Below are 16,895 nucleotides of genomic sequence, written 5' to 3'. Positions count from 1 at the left end.
GAGAGTCTTGCTCTGTCGCTCAGGCTGGAGTACAGTGATGCAAACTTGGCTCACTGAAACCTCTGATGCCCAGGTTCAAGTGATTCTCCTGCCTCAGCCTCCCAAGTAGCCTGGATTATGGGCACACGCCACTACGCCTGGCTAATTTTTGTATTTTTAGTAGAGACGGGGTTTTACCATGTTGGCCAGGCTGGTCTTGAACTCCTGACCTCAGGTGACCCGCCCGCCTCCTCCGCCTCCCAAAATGTTGGGATTACAGGTGTGAGCCACTGTGCCAGGCCCGAAATGCCTATTTTAAATGCCATTCGTATACTTAAAAAAAAAAGTTATTAGGCCAGGTGCAGTGGCTCACGCCTGTAATCCCAGCACTTTGGGAGGCCAAGGCGGGCAGATCACCTGAGGTCAGGAGTTTGAGACCAGCCTGGCCAACATGGCGAAGCCCCATCTCTATGAAAAATACAAAAATTAGCCAGCTGTGGTGGTGTGTGCCTGTAATCCCAGCTACCCGGAAGGCTGAATCAGGAGAATCCCTTGAACCCTGGAGACGGAGGTTGCGGTGAGCCCAGATTGCACCACTACACTCTAGCCTGGGTGACAGAGCAAGACTCTGTCTCAAAAAAAAAAATGTTTTCAGCTCTATCTTATTTTTGAAGTTCTACCTGATTGATGCAGTACTCTGTTGGATTCAAAGGGAGTCAAAGTACTACTTTTTGTGTTTATTATTGACCGGGAAATGCGGATTTGGAAATGTGATGAATGAGAAGAACAGTGTTTGGTGTGCACACATGCATGCACGTGTGTGTGTGTGTGTGTGTGAGAGAGAGAGAGAGAGAGAGAGAGAGAGAGAGCTCTGCAGCTGTTTTCTGCTCTAGTGGCTTGCCCATACATACCTGGGAGTGGTTTCCCTATTCCTCCTGCTGACAGGATCACTTTTGATGTCATTCAGCCACACTGTTGTGCAGGCCCCAGGCCCCTTTATTTCTAGCTGGCTTATGTCCCATTTCTTGACTCCTTTGCTCAGGGTCCACAATAGCAACAGCCTAGATACCTACAAGCAGCGCATACCTGCACTGAGCAGATAAACCTGTTTACAGGAAACAAATGCTCAGGTCTCTATGGAATAGATGAATTAATATTCAATACTGGAATTGAATATTGAGTTAACTATGGTTGTCTGTACTTACAGTTCTGAATAATTGGGAGAATCATTTCATAGTTGAATTTGTATAGGTTTTATGTAATTTTGTCTTAATTTTTTTTTTACGACAGGGTCTGGCTGTCTGTACCCTAGGCACCATCTAGACTCATTGCAACCTCTGCCTCCTGGGCTCAAGCCATCCTCCCACCTCAGCCTCTCAAGCAGCTAGGACTAATAGGCACACGCCACCACACCTGGCTAATTTTTGTATTTTTTTGTAGAGACAGGGTTTTTGCATGTTGCCCACACTGGTCTTGAACTCCTGAGCTTGAGGTATCTGTCTGCCTTTGCCTCCCAAAGTGATGGGATTACCAGGAGTGAGCCACTGTGCCCAGCCTTTATGTACCTTCTTTAACCTCTGAGCTCTAAATGTAGAAACTCTTGACGTTCCAATTCTGTTACATCGGGAAGCATTTATGAAGTATTTATAAAGTTATGTTTTGTTGGGGTGTGATGTCATTGATGACAGAAGTGTGTCCCTTTTGAGTCAGGAAATTCATTGCTAGCCCTTGATGACTGGGGCCAGCCCTATAGATACAATAGAAAGAGCCACACTGTTGTCAAGGCAACTAAAGTTCAAGATCATCTGGTCTCCAGGCAACCTTTTCCAGACTTGCCTCAAATGCTTTCCCAAGCTTTCTTGGGGTAGGTGGGCCCTTCCCTGCCTTTCTCTTCTGGCTTTGGGATCTCAGGAGGAGGAGAACCTGAGAAGCTGTGGAATGATGTGAGGTTTGGAATTTTTGAACCTGCTAATAAGTATATGGATCAGGAGGTATGTAAAGAAAAATTGCTGGGCGCGGTGGCTCACGCCTGTAATCCCAGCACTTTGGGAGGCTGAGGCGGGCGGATCACCTGAGGTTGGGAGTTCGAGACCAGCCTGAGCAACATGGAGAAACCCTGTCTCTACTAAAAATACAAAATTAGCCAGGCATAGTGGTGCATGCCTGTAATCCCAGCTACTCGGGAAGCTGAGGCAGAATTGCTTGAACCCAGGAGGCGGAGGTTGCGGTGAGCAGAGGCCGTGCCATTGCACTCCAGCCTGGGCAACAAGAACAAAACTCCGTCTCAAAAAAAAAAAAGAAGTTCTAATTGTTCTTCGTTTAAAACCTAACCTGCCCTTTTTCCAGATCTCCTTTAAAATTCTCTTCTGCCCTTTTACTGAAGGAAGTAACATATTGTCCTTTTGTTAAGGCTTCTTTCCCTTATTTTCCCTTGGATAATGCCTGGCTGCTTCACACTGGGGCTGGACTGAAAGTTAGAAACTTGGAGCAGCATGTACTTAGTGATTTCTAAAGCGTGGAAAGCGCCTTTCTGTAATTAGCCTGAGGAATACTTTCAATATCCAGTAATAAGTGAAGATAGGATTAGGAATGGAAGCTACATTTCAACCTGAAATTTTCAGTTTGCTTTGTGGATATGTTATCTTCTTGGCATTTATTTTGGCCATTTGCTGTCCTTTGGGTAATGTCTGTTTTGGAGGTTGGTAGAGTTGATAAATGACTGGCAAACACTATAATAATTCTTTTTTTTTTTTTTTTTTTTTCCTGGTGACATTTTTCCTGCTTTGAGTTTGTTTATGGCCTGGTAAACTCCAAGTGAGTGCCTGTGGTTATAACTGGGATAGAAGCCCGGGAAACTCACAGATCACATCTGGGCTGTGCCTGTGGCTTAAAGAGGAGCCATCCTCGTGAGTCTTGGTTTCTTGGATCCAGCCTCACATAGATGAAATGGGCATTAGTCATTATTTGTAGTGATCTTGAATAAAAGACTGAGTGGTGTGAGGTGTTTATAACCTGCAAGGCAATTAGGGTAGAACAATAACTTTGCTTATCTTGACCTCTTGGGGAATGGGCTGGTTCTTTCCAAGGTTTCCCATGGTAAGGACTGATGTGATTTGGGTCAGGAAGGTCAAGGGTAATGAGCAGAAGTTACTGGATTTCCTCTGTGCCTGTGTTGCTTGTACGGTGCCTGCAGTGGGGGGCCAAAGTGCGGAGCTCTCTACTGAGTGCCATCATGTCACCTTCCCTCCTTGGCAGGCACTAAGCGACCGCTTCAGTGGTGAGATCCCCGATGACCAGATGGCGCACAGCTCCTTTTTTCCAGATGAGTATTTCACCTGCTCCTCTTTGTGCCTCAGCTGTGGGTAAGTAAGGCCACTCCCCCACCCTGCACCCCATACCTTGAGAATAGAGCCTTTGAGTGGTGCTTCCTAGACTTCGGTGTGGATGCAGATCCCCTGGGATCTTGCTAAATTACAGGTTGTGATTTAAATTATCCAAAATGGTACACTCCCATGTTCCCACAAGATCCTGGTGGTCTAGGAACCACACTTCTGAGGTAGCAAGAGCTTGAAGGACACATGGTGGTGAAGAATCTCCTGGAAATTCCAGCTGGTATAGATGTGAAATTGACCAGCTTCTGGTTTGGGAGGTTTTTAGGGCAGAAAACTTTGGGTTGCCTGCTTTTCTGTGTTTCTTCTACCAGAGCTTCCAGTCACTTATTCGTAGTATTCTAAATATTCAAGTGATATTTGAGTGCCCCCCTGTGCAAAGCACTATGGGTAGGTATTGATCCCAGGTGATTCTTTTCACTATTAGGGCAAATGTTTAGAGCACATTAGAATTTTCTGGGGAGCTTTCAAAATTATTGAGGCCAGGGCACCACCTTCTGGGATTCTAATTAACGGGTCGTGTGTAGGACCTCTGCGTTGGTATGTTTAAGATGCTCCTCAGAGGATTCTAAAGTGCAGCCTGAGCTGAGGACATTGAGTTGGGACAGTGCTTCTGAAACTTCAATTGCATATGCATCACCTTGAGATTCTGTTAGAATGTAGTTGCTGAATCAGGTCTGGGTGAAACCTGAGATTCTGCGTTTTTGTCAAGGTCCCGGGCGATGGCTGTGCTGCTGGTTTGTGGACCGCACTTTGTTGCAGTTAGAGCAGTGATCCGCAAATTTTAGCATGCATCAGAAAAACCTGAAGGGCAGGATCATTGGGTGCCCCCTCCACAGTTTCTAATTCAGTAGGTCTGAGGTAGGGCCTGGGAATTTGCATTTTAATAAATTTAATAAATTCTCGGCCAGGCGCAGTGGCTCACGCCTGTAATCGCAGCACTTGGGGAGGCCGAGGCAGGCGGATCACGAGGTCAGCAGATCGAGACTATGGTGAAACCCCTTCTCTACTAAAAATACAAAAAAATTAGCCGGGCACGGTGGCCGGTGCCTGTAGTCCCAGCTACTCGGGAGGCTGAGGCAGGAGAATGGCGTGAACCCGGGAGGCGGAGCTTGCAGTGAGCTGAGATCACGCCACTGCACTCCAGCCTGGGTGACAGAGTGAGACTCTGTCTCTAAATAAATAAATAAATAAATAAATAAATAAATTCTCAGGTGATGCTGATGTTGTTCATGGGGACTACCCTTTGAGGATCACTGGATTAGTTTGAACTGTTGATGGCTGTTAAATCAGTGTGGTGGCTTGTTTGATGGGCCCCAGGGGATTTAAATGCAGTGTGTCGAGGTCAGATGGCAGTCTCCATGTCCTGTAGACAATCCCTCCCACTCTCTTCACTACCAATTGTCTTTGCTCCTACCAGAACCACCCTGTCCTGCACACTTGTCCTTTTACAGGAGTAGACCTGACCTACATCTGTTATGAATGGTCATTTTGCTTTGAGTCCTGTAGGCGACCTGCTGCATGCAGAACCACCTCTGGCCTTGCCAAAAAAAAGACCTGGCTCTTGGATTATACAGCCTGGGCAAGGGAGAACTAAGGATTATCTTGGAGAGTTCAGTTTGGAAAGGGGAGAGGGATGTTAGTTGCCAGTGTGACTTACCTTCCTGTTTGCATGCCCCATGAGCCCAGCACAAGAGGCTTAAGCACTGTTGGATCATTGCTCTCCCATTGTGAGCCTCCCCAGGATTTCTGGAACTTTCCCTGTTATCATAGTGAAATTCTAAAGTCCTGATCTCTGTTTTTGCATTGTCAGGATGGCAGAGCTCATTGTTCATTTGGAAGGCTTGTTCAGCCTAAGCCTCCCCTTAATGCATTGCCAAATTTTGGGGTTGGTTTTCATTTTGCATCTTGGCAGCCTGTTCTGTGTAAATGTTCCATTTTATCTTGTTTGGATTTTTTGAGTCTTCTGAGAGCTGTTCAGGTTCCCTCTCTGGTCAAGTTGGTATCTTATGGCTCCTCCATTTCTGCTGAGGGGACAGGTAGTTTTTCCAAGAAGAGATTTCTGGGTGTATTTTTTTTTTTTTTTTTTTTTTAAGACAGAGTCTCGCTGCTGCCCAGGCTGGAGTATAGCGGTGTGATCTTGGCTTACTGCAACCTCCGCCTCCTGGGTTCAAGCGATTCTCCTGCCTCAGCCTCCTGAGTAGCTGGGATTACAGGCACGAGCCACTATGCCTGGCTAATTTTTTTGTATTTTTAGTAGAGACGGGGTTTTTCCATGTTGGTCAGGCTGGTCTCAAACTCACTGCAACCTCCACCTCCTGGGTTCAAGTGATTCTCCTGCCTCAGCCTCCCGAGTACCTGGGACTATGGGTGTCTGCCACCATGCCCGGCTGATTTTTGTATTTTTGGTAGAGTTGACGTTTCACCATGTTGGCTAGGCTGGTCTTGAACTTCTGACCTCAAGTGATCTGCCCCCCTTGGCCTCCCAAAGTACTGGGATTACAGATGTGAGCCACCATGCCTGGCTGAGATTTCTTTTTCCCCTGTGTCCTCATACAAGGGTGGTAGTCGCTGTGCCTCTGTAATGCTGTTGAGTGCAAGTGTAACAAAGAGGCATGTGGGTCTCCGGCTACCCTTTCTGTGTTCAGCATCTGAGGCCCAGTTAGTAATCAAGGTCTGGTCGTGGCCTTGTGCCTGGCTCAGGGTCAGACTGTTCTGTGTAAGTGGCACCGGCTCCTATAGCCATCTCATTGTCAGTCTTTGGGCTTCATTCAGGGTTGGATGTAAGAACAGCATGAATCATGGGAAGGAAGGAGTACCTCATGAAGCCAAGAGCCGCTGCAGATACTCCCACCAGTATGACAACCGAGTGTATACCTGCAAGGTGAGTCCTCCGAGCTCTTCCCTGCATCAGCAGCAGGCTTGCTGACCACTCTCTCTTTGGCAAGACTATCTTGGGGCCATTTTTTGCTGCATGCCGAAGTATTTGATATTCAAATTGAATATTTCTGGAACTTCTCTGCAGCTCTAACAAAAAGCACTCACATGTCTTCATTGGTGAGGGTCCCTTTGTTTACTGTTTTAAGCTTATTTTCTTCTCATTCTGTTGAGCTTGTATGTAAGGGTAATTTACATCGAACATTCATTCTTTTTTTTTTTCTTTTTGAGACAGAGTCTTGCTCTGCCAGCCAGGCTACAGTGCAGTGGCACAATCTTGGCTCATTGCAACCTCTACCTCCCGGGCTGCAGCAATTCTCCTGCCTGAGCCTTCCGCGTAGCTGGGATTACAGACATGTGCCACCATGCCCAGCTAATTTTTGTATTTTTAGCAGAGACGGGGTTTCACCATGTTGGCCAGGCTGATCTTGAACTCCTAATCTCAGGTAATCTGCCCACCTGGGCCTCCCCAAGTGCTGGGATTACAGGCATGAGCCACCGCGCCCGACCTTTTGAGACAGAGTCTTACTCTGTCACCAGGCTAGAGTGCAGTGGTGCGATCTTGGCTCACTGCAACCTCCACCTCCCAGGTTCAAGTGATTCTCCTGCCTCAGCCTCCCGAGTAGCTGGGACTACAGTCGCTCCCCACTACGCCCGGCTAATTTTTGTATTTTTTTTTAGTAGAGATGGGGTTTCACCATCTTGGCCAAGATGGTCTTGATCTCTTGACCTTGTGATCCGCCTGCCTCGGCCTCCCAAAGTGCTGGGATTACAGGCATGAGCCACTGTGCCCGGCCGAACATTCATTCTTAAGAGCAGAAGTGCTCTTCAGGAAACTAGTTTTGGATTGTCCTCTTGTCTGTGACAGGTATATAATTTAAAGCTCAGTTTTTGTGCCTGGGATGGACAAACACTCAGTTCATTACCACTCTGGGCACTGACTTCTTTAGAGGAATGAACCTTCTTCTGAGGTGCTAAACTCAGTGTCTGAAAGTCTCTCAGCTGGTTTGGTTTGTGGAGGGTCAGGATGGATGTAGGGGGTGTGGTGTACATAGGAAAAGCTAGCAGAAGGCTGGGCATGGCGGCTCACACCTATAATCTCAGCACTTTGGGAGGCTGAGGCAGGCAGATTGCTTGAGCCCAGGAGTTCGCGACCAGCCTGGGCTGGTAAAATCCCGTGTCTGTTAAAAAAAACAAACAAAAGACAAACAATAAGCTAGCAGAGTGTTTCCTGTTTCAGGCCTGCTATGAGAGAGGCGAGGAAGTCAGTGTAGTGCCCAAAACATCTGCTTCCACTGACTCCCCCTGGATGGGTCTCGCAAAATATGCCTGGTCTGGGTGAGTTTAAACAACATGGCTCAAGGTTTTCTGGTGTGTTTGTCTCCCCAGGCACCTGGCTGGGTAACAGTATTGATTTGCCTTCCTTGTAGGTATGTGATCGAATGTCCTAACTGTGGGGTGGTCTATCGTAGTCGGCAGTACTGGTTTGGAAACCAAGATCCTGTGGATACGGTGGTGCGGACAGAGATTGTGCATGTGTGGCCTGGAGTAAGAACTGTTGGATTTCTCTGTTTTTCTTTATCTTGTGTCGTTCAGTTTTTCATGTGTGTAGAAAACTGGAACCTGCTTAAAATTAAGGTTAACCATGAATTTCAGAATGTTGGTGGTTTAGAAAGGCATGATCTGGAAAGCTTTTTTGTTCTCTGGACCTTTAATTGTTTTTATTTTTTCTAGCATATGTATGAGAAGTACAACTTTAAATGAAATAAACAAAATCTATAGGTTTACTCCTTTGGCAAATAAAACGTTTTTCCATGTTCTACTCCTTCATTTTCTATATGTGTATGTTTTTCTAGATGCAAATATTTACATGCCTTTTTCCTGCTTCTTTTTTTTCTCATAATGCTATTTTATTTAGTTTTATTTCTACCTTTTTAAAAAAATCATTAAAATGCAAGTGACCATTTTTGTGTAAGAAAGCCATTTTTTTGTTTTAGGAAATTTTCTTGAAGTATATTCTAAGAAGTGGGATTCCTATAGACCCTTAATCTTTTTTTTTTGAGACAGAGTTTCGCTCTTGTTCCCGAGGCTGAAGTGCAATGGTGAGATCTTGGCTCACTGCAATCTCCATCTCCCGGGTTCAAGTGATTCTCCTGCCTCAGCTTCCCGAGTAGCTGGGATTACAGGCATGACCACCACGCCCGGCTAATTTTGTATTTTCAGTAGAGACAGGGTTTCTCCATGTTGGTCAGGCTGGTTTCAAACTCCCGACCTCAGGTGATCCACCCACCTCGGCCTCCCAAAGTGCTGCGATTACAGGTGTGAGCCACCACGCCCAGTCTAATGATTATTTTTTAACTTTTGAATTCCAGATGTCAGAAATACAAATCTGTTTGTGAGGCAGTGATATCATGCTTTCATTCTGCATTAAATCACTGTTTACACTTAGCATTGTCCATAAATCACAACAAATCCAAAACCTTTTCCTTTCATGGCAAAAAGGCAAGTGATTTTCCCCGAGGGACTTATTTTACTCTGCGTCATTGTCCTCGCTGGGTGATTCCCAAAGCCACTGTTCAGCCTAGGAATCCTACCTGCAGGTTCCCTCCTGAGCTTTCCTGGATCCTATAGGTACCATAAAACTGAAGATTTCCTTATTTTTCTTATTTTTTAAACTTTTTTTTTTTTTTTTTGTGACAGAGTCTTGCTCTGTCACCCAGGGTGGAGTGCAGTGGTGTGATCTCGGCTCATTGCAACCTCCACCTCCTGGGTTCAAGCAATTCTCCTGCCTCAGCCTTCCGAGTAGCTGGGATTACAGGCACGTGCTACCACACCCAGCTAATTTTTGTATTTTTAGTAGAGACGGGGTTTCGCCATGTTGGCCAGGATGGTCTCGATCTCTTGACCTCGTGATCTGCCCACCTCGGCCTCCCAAAGTGCTGGGATTACAGGCGTGAGCCACTGTACCCAGCCGATTTCCTTATTTTTCTCCTCCTTTTTCTAATTTTCAGGCCCACTAAAATCTGTTATTATATAGTAGTCTCATTATTGGAGCCCACCTCATTGGCATAATGGTTTATGCCGTTCTGTTCCAAGGATTTAACGTGGCCTTATGGTGAGAAAGTAAAGGTGGTAAGACAGTTTATGTTCCAGGAAAACAGGACTGCAGTAATTTACTCTCAGGTCACATCCTTCACAGTCCTCGAAATTAGGAGGATACAGATGCCTTCCCTGTTGTTTGTTTGCTCATTCCTTCCTTCCTTCCTTCATTCATTATTACAGCATACATTGTTGTGTACCTTATGCCCAGCATTGAGCTATTTACTTTACAAAATACAAAAATGACAAAGAGTTATTGTCAGGGAGTTCAGAGTTTAATAGGGAGTCAGATACATAAATGGATATTGTACTTAGACACACAGAAATAGGATTCCTAGAGATGTCCAAGTATTAGAAGAACTGAGTGGAAAGGTTCTTAACTCAGCCTGCGGTGGGGGACCCCCTGGAGGAGGTGTCATCTCCTGTATTATATGGGCTTAGTAAGTCCTGAATTGAATGGCTACACATCAAGTCTTATGGTCACTTTGAAGAGAATAAAGCCAGAGGGATTCCTGGTGTGTCTCCATTCTTCCCTGCTGGGGAGTTAATGGTTCTGAGTTGGCCATGGTGAGTGTGTAACTCACCAAACATCCCTCTTCCTCCTTCCTTTCACTCCCTTCTCAGAGCATGATGGAAGCCTGCGTTTTCATTTCAGACTGATGGGTTTCTGAAGGACAACAACAATGCTGCCCAGCGCCTGTTGGACGGGATGAACTTCATGGCTCAGTCGGTGTCCGAGCTTAGCCTTGGACCCACCAAGGCTGTGACTTCCTGGCTGACAGACCAGATCGCCCCTGCCTACTGGAGGCCCAACTCCCAGATTCTGGTATGGTGTGGCAGGATGCCCCTCCACCCCTGGCACAGCCCATCCTGCTTAATGCCTCTTTGCCCTGTGCTAAGCTTGTTCTGTGAGGGAGACACAAACATTTTCTGCCAGTGCAGTGAGCTCTGTGAGTACCGGCAAGGGGAGGAGTCGTTGAGGCAGCCAGTTTCTCTTTGCCCATTGATTTCCCTTCATGTTTTCCTGCAAGTATTTTCTCTCTGGTGAGTTTTAGTTTCCTTGTGTGTGACGACCAGTGAATATTGCTCTGATATGTGAGGATGCAGATAAGAATCTGGAGGAAAAGGGGTGTTTAGAGGTTATTTAGGGTCATCCTCAGCTTGATCCATTAACGCTACAGCACCCAGAGCAAGAGAGCACCCAGCTTCAACCCAGACACTTAGTGAAAGGAAACTCACTGTCCACTAGGCTTCCTTTCCACTCTCAGATAACGCGTTACTACAAAGCTCTTGTCCTTGTTGAGCTAACGCCACCTGCCTTAGTTTCTGCTTGCTCCGGGGTCTTGTTGACTTCCTCAGCTGAGCAGACATGTACCATACCTACCTGCCTCTCTGTTTTGTTTTGGGCTTGGAACAGAGCTGCAACAAGTGTGCGACGTCCTTTAAAGATAATGACACTAAGCATCACTGCCGAGCCTGTGGGGAGGGCTTCTGTGACAGCTGTTCATCAAAGACTCGGCCAGTGCCTGAGCGGGGCTGGGGCCCTGCGCCGGTGCGGGTGTGTGACAACTGCTATGAAGCCAGGAATGTCCAGTTAGGTAACGTGGGGCCTGGGAGCTGCAGGGGTGGAGGGGAGAACCTCCCGCCTTGGCCCTGGGTGCTAAGAACTGGATATCCGGACGCCCTAATCCCGCTCCTAACCACATCTCCCTTGTGAGAGTACTTCTGGTCTTGGCCAGTCAGCCTCTAAGCTCCTTGTTAACAGCGTCCTATGGGTGCTGTTCCTCAGGGGCTCGAACCTGTCCTGCATTCTCAGCTGCAGAGGTGCTTCTGGGGGAAGGGAACGTGCACATAGCAACTGAGTTCTGAAAAGGCTGCAGTGTTTACCAGAGATGGCTTAGACCAGTCTTCTCCTTTGGGAAGGTTCTAGTTTTTGCTCCTAGAACCTTTCTGCCTTACTTTAAAAGAAGGGTTATAAAGGAGCCCCAGAAGGTTGCAGCTAAAGGACTAACAGATGTCATCTAATTTCAGAGTCTGGGCCGACCTCACCCACAGCACAGACCCTTGCAATAGTTGCAGGACAGCACAGTGGTGTCTGGGATCAGAATCCAGAAGCGTTCTGCTATTGGTCCCTGAGTTTTCCATTTGGGAGAGGACTTAGAGGTGACAGCATTTCCTTTATTATTGTCTACAGCTGTTACCGAGGCACAGGTGGATGATGAAGGTGGAACACTCATTGCTCGGAAGGTGGGCGAGGCCGTGCAGAACACTCTGGGAGCCGTGGTGACAGCCATTGACATACCACTAGGTGGGCCTGACATTGCTTCTCTTGGGGATAGTGGATGCGGGTTGAGGGGTTTCAGGTGCCCTGGGCTGTCACTTTGTAAAGGCTTGCCAACCTAGATTGAGATGGGTGGTAAAGGAATCAATTACACAATGCCATACATTTGCTTGCTTCTGCTGAATGCCTTAGTAGTTTCGTGTATATTCCTGGAAGCCATTCTCTTACAGCATCTAGTGCTGTGTAACGAGCTACCTTAAAATGTAAAGGCTTAAAACAGCCATCTTTGATGTCTTTGTAGGTCTAGAAGTCAGGAAGGGTAATTATTCAGCTCCAAGTGGCATTGCCTTTAGTTACTACCTGATATTCCGGGGTGGTAGCTGGAGTGGTCTCAAGGGTCCAAACTGACCTCACTTACAAGCTGGGTGCCTTGGCAGGGACAGTTAGGAGGCTGTGTGTAGCAGAGCCTCACCTGGTCTCTGTATTCTCTAGGCTTCTTCAGTGGTTTCTTTGGCACTTCTTAAATGATGTCAGGGTTCCAGGAGTTAATGTTCCAAGAGACAGGAAGTGGACGCTGCCCATCTCTCTTTTTTTTTTTTTTTGAGATGGAGTCTCACTCTGTCACCCAGGCTGGAGTGCAGTGGTGCGATCTTGGCTCACTGCAACCTCCGCCTTCCAGGTTCAAGCAATTCTCCTACCTCAGCCTCCCAAGCAGCTGGAATTACAGGCACTTGCCACCATGTCCAGCTAATTTTTGTATTTTAGTAGAGACGGGGTTTCACCATGTTGACCAGGCTGGTCCCGAACTCCTGAGCTCAGGTGATCCACCCGCCTTGGCCTCCCAAAGTGCTGGGATTACAGGCGTGAGCCACTGTGCCCGGCTGAACCTGCCCATCTCTTAAGGCCTAGGACTGCAGACAGGCACTTCTGCTGTCATCTCCTGGAGTCTGCTGCCATCACAGGGTTTGTCTAGATTCAAGGGAGGGGGCAGGAGTGTCAAAGATAGAAAGTGGGTGAAAGATTCTATGGCTGTCTTTAGTCTGTTACACCAGCCAAACTGTTAGTAGTTTAAGATTTAAAATAGCTGGCCAGGCACCGTGGCTCACGCCTGTAATACCAGCACTTTCGGAGGCTGAGGCAGGCGGATCACAAAGTCAAGAGATCAAGACGGTCTTGGCTAACACACAGTGAAACCCGGTCTCTACTGAAAATACAAAAAAAATTAGCCAGACGTGGTGGCGGGTGCCTGTAGTCCCAGCTACTAGGGAGGCTGAGGCAGGAGAATGGAGTGAACCTGGGAGGTGGAGTTTGCAGTGAGCCGAGATCGCACCACTGCACTCCAGCCTGGGCAACAGAGCAAGACTCCGTCTCAAAAAAAAAAAAAAAAAAAGATTTAAAATAGCTACCCAGCCCTGGATGTGAGGGGTATTTGTATTCAGGATGGTGAGGGGGAGAGGGAGGGAAATCAACCAGTGCTTGGTGGGCTTAGGCAAGGCTGGTCAGGCCTGGGGCAGTGTGGCACATTGTAGGGGAGCGAGCAAAAGTGGGTAGTGATGAAAATGGCCTGGAGCAGATTTCCTCATTGCAGCTCACAAAGTGAGTAGATGATGTAGGAATTTCTGGATTTGCCCAAGCTTAAATCTCAGGTTGCATCTGTCCCCAGGGGTACCTGGGAGAGGCAAGAACTGTCCTTGGCACAGAAGGCAGAGCATAGCCTGCTGGCTGTGCTCACCAAGTGCTGCCATTCTGAGCGCCCACAGGGTGTTGAGTACCAGGCCAGTGTGTCAGGTATGTTCTTTCTTCTCATCCTCATCACAACTCTTGCAGGTGGGTTGTTAAAGATGAGTAAGCCCCTGAGAGGTTAGCTAACCTTTCTTTCTTTCTTTCTTTCTTTCTTTCTTTCTTTTTTTTTTTTTTTTTTTGAGACTGACTCTCACTATTGTCCAGGCTGGAGTGCAGTGCAGTGGCGTGATCTTGGCTCACTGCAACCTCCACCTCCCAGGTTTAAGCGATTCTCATGCCTCAGGCTCCCAAGTAGCTGGGGTTATACCACCACGCCCGGCTAATTTTTGTATTTTTAGTAGAGACAGGGTTTCACCATGTTGGCCAGGCTGGTCTCGAACTCCTGACCTTGAGTGGTCCTCCCGCCTCTGCCTCCCAAAGTTCTGGGATTATAGGTGTGAGCCACCATGCCCAGACTTAGCTAACCTTTCTTAATCCAGCAGCTGCTGATTAACCTGATCTCAGTAGAACTAGGATTTGAGTGTCTGACTCCAGAGCCCAGACTTCTTTATAGTTCCTCCAGGGGTTCTTAACACGGCTGCCCCTTCAGTTTACAAGGAGGGCTTCATAGATATATAAATATCAAGGAGCTGGGTGTGGGGGTGCATGCCTATAATCCTAGCTATTTGGGAGGCTCAGGCAGAAGGTCCCTTGAGTCCCAGGAATTTGAGACCAGCCTGGGCAACAGAGTGAGACCCTGTCACAAAAGAGAAAGAAAGGGCATGGTGGCTCATGCCTATAATCTTATGCCTACAATCCCAGCACTTTGGGAAGCCGAGGTGGGCAGATCACTTGAGACCAGGAGTTTGAGACCAGCCCGGAAAACATGGTGAAACCCTGTCTCTACAAAAATTAGCCAGATGTGGTGGTGCATGCCTGCAGTCCCAGCTACTTGGGAGGCTGAGGTGGGAGGATTGTTTGAACCCAGGAGGCAGAGGTTGTGGTGAGCCGAAATCGTGCTACTGCACTCCAACATGGGTGACAGAATGAGACTCTGACTCCAAAAAATCTTTAAAAATGCGAAAAAGGAAAAGGGAAAATCAGTGCCTATGCTACAGTCCCAAAGACTCTGATCTGGATGTGAGTGGCAGAGCCTGGGCTTCTGCATTTTTAAAAAGCTCTGTCAGCAGTTCTGTGTGCAGTTGGGATTATAAGCCAGTGAGCATCCGAGGATGCTCTCTTGCTAGTTGGGCCTCGGGGTATTGGGCTTTGGGTGTCCTGACCATTGTTCCCTGCCTTAGGTCTGGTAAAGGACGCGGCCAGGCCTGCATACTGGGTGCCTGACCATGAAATCCTGCACTGCCACAACTGCCGGAAGGAGTTCAGCATCAAGCTCTCCAAGCACCACTGCCGGGCCTGCGGACAGGGCTTCTGTGATGAGTGCTCCCATGACCGCAGGGCTGTCCCTTCTCGTGGCTGGGACCATCCCGTCCGAGTCTGCTTCAACTGCAATAAAAAGCCTGGTGACCTTTAACCCCAGCCCCCTCTCCGAGTCCTTCACAATTCCTTAGGTTCTCAGGGTTAGAAACAGTCTTGCGAGGTAGGCCCTCCTCCCGGTCACCTGCTGTGGTGTGTGTCCTGTCCTCTCTGCATCCCAGGGCCACTTTACCTCAGTAGGGGAGAGCCTGGGGGCAGGCCCGAAGGTGTGAACCCCTCAGGGCAGGGGACCGAGCAACTCATCGCAAAGGGGAATGAACCTGAATCCGTTGCATTTATTTCAGTTAAAAATAATGAATATATATGTGTATATATCTCTCTCATATATACATATGAAAGGCACTCGGGGCGTATCGAGGCTGCTGCTGGCTGCGAAGACTTCGCACAGTCTCCTCCACACAGGGTGAGGTGGCAGTGGCAGCACATCTTCCTCACGAGCCGAGCCAGGTCCACGGCCACCGCGTGGCTGGCCCCTTCCTCTGCTGCTCTTGGAGCCTTGGAAGCCTCTCCTGTCCTTGGCTCTTCCCTCCATGCCTGTCAGCTGCCTGGGGAGTGAGCCTCCCTGGTCCTTCCTGCCTGAAACAGCCTGAAGGGAATTCTCCCTGGGTCTCCTGGGAGTCGAATCCTAATTCTTGGCTTAAGCCTGTTTTAGTCAGAGACCACCCAACTTAGCGTGCAGGTCACCGGAGTGGGTGGAGGGTCAGAGGTCGGGTCTTCGGCCCTGAGAAGTAGAAATGCAGGGGCCGTGCTGTCCCTGGTCCCCCAGGAAACAGCAAGGAAGGAACTGAGCCTTCCCCAGCAGGGTTTCCTGCCCCGACACTTCTGTCTCCACTCGGCTTTCCCAAAAGACGTCACCCAGCCCCTCAATCGAAGCACCCGCCTCCCACCCCTCGGCCCCCTCGAGCCCACCATCTGCTTCTGAGTGTCGCACTAGGATTTTCATTGCTTATTTTAAAGTGTCTTAATCCTTTGTTCCCAGACACACAACCCCTCTAGCTCTCGGAGGGGCGATCATGAGAAACCTTCCAGGGAAACTGAGCACAGGATGAACTGTTAGTTGTTTTTAAAAGTCTATATAAATATTTCAACAGATCGTAAAGAAAAAATTTCTCTCTTTGGTCCTTGCAAGAGAAGTCAAAGGAACTTTTGTTTCTCCTCAACAGCCTGGACATCTCTGTCTGTCATGACTGGAAAGGGCCCGTTGTGCTGAAATCCTATCATCATGGTGGATTTGATCTTCAGTGGCCAGACATGAATTAAAGTATAATTCTTAACTCAACTGGTGGGTGGGTTGAGCTTTAGGGAAGTATATGGCGGTCATTCCTGGTGCGCGTATCGGTGTGACATGAGCCCTGGAGTGTGTCGTCCCTCTCAGCCCTGCTCCTCCTGCCTCCTGGGGCCCAGTGACTGGGTCCCTACTCTAGAACTGTGTACCATCCAATTCGCCATCATAAAGGAATCTTCCTGCATCTCAACTGTGCTGGCTCTTTCCTCTCATTCCATCAGTGCCTTCTGGCCACCGTCTCTCTCCAGCTGATGGTGGCTTTCCAAGCAGAGGCCAGTTAAGGGGCATGTTTCAAGAGCGGTAATATTTTACCTGCAAATACTGCAGTCTTTTACTCTGAGAAATAAGAACTTTTTCAAAACCATAGCCAGCCGGGCGTGGTGGCTCATGCCTGTAATCTCAGCACTTTGGGAGGCCAAGGCCGGGGGGGGATCACTTTGGGTCGGGAGTTCGAGACCAGCCTGACCAACATGTAGAAACCCCGTCTCTACTAAAAATACAAAAAAATCAGCCGGGCATGGTGGTGGGCGCCTGTAGTCCCAGCTACTCAGGAGGCTGAGGCAGGAGAATGGCTTGAACCCAGGAGGCGGAGTTTGCAGTGAGCCAAGATCGCGCCACTGCCCTCTAGCCTGGGTGACAGAGTGAGACTCCATCTCAAAAAAAAAAAAACAGCAAAAAACACCATAGCCAAGTACCCCCAAACCAT

General features: G+C 48.2%; 1 protein-coding gene across 4 annotated transcripts in view; it reads left to right on the top strand.

Annotated features, from left to right (window-relative positions):
* The window catches only part of ZFYVE1 (zinc finger FYVE-type containing 1), a 52,975-nt gene extending 36,596 nt beyond the window's left edge, over positions 1-16,379 (top strand). For 2 of the 4 annotated variants that reach the window (XM_054448388.2, XM_054448387.2), the window contains exons 5-12: positions 3,235-3,341; positions 6,144-6,252; positions 7,546-7,643; positions 7,736-7,853; positions 10,060-10,230; positions 10,822-11,002; positions 11,599-11,712; positions 14,709-16,379. In XM_054448388.2, coding sequence (XP_054304363.1) covers positions 3,235-3,341; positions 6,144-6,252; positions 7,546-7,643; positions 7,736-7,853; positions 10,060-10,230; positions 10,822-11,002; positions 11,599-11,712; positions 14,709-14,941 — 1,131 coding nt within the window. In that variant the 3' untranslated portion in view covers positions 14,942-16,379. Of the gene's footprint in view, positions 1-1,787; positions 1,971-3,234; positions 3,342-6,143; positions 6,253-7,545; positions 7,644-7,735; positions 7,854-10,059; positions 10,231-10,821; positions 11,003-11,598; positions 11,713-14,708 lie in introns of those variants that run through there. The other 2 variants (XR_008493648.2, XM_054448389.2) reach the window with 2 other exon arrangements.
* The last annotated feature ends 516 nt before the right edge of the window (positions 16,380-16,895 follow it).

Source organism: Pongo pygmaeus, chromosome 15 (assembly GCF_028885625.2).
Source record: "Pongo pygmaeus isolate AG05252 chromosome 15, NHGRI_mPonPyg2-v2.0_pri, whole genome shotgun sequence".
NCBI classification, from domain to species: Eukaryota; Metazoa; Chordata; class Mammalia; order Primates; family Hominidae; genus Pongo; species Pongo pygmaeus.
The sequence above is the reverse complement of the archived record's forward strand: the minus strand, read 5'-3'. Positions and strand labels throughout refer to the sequence as shown.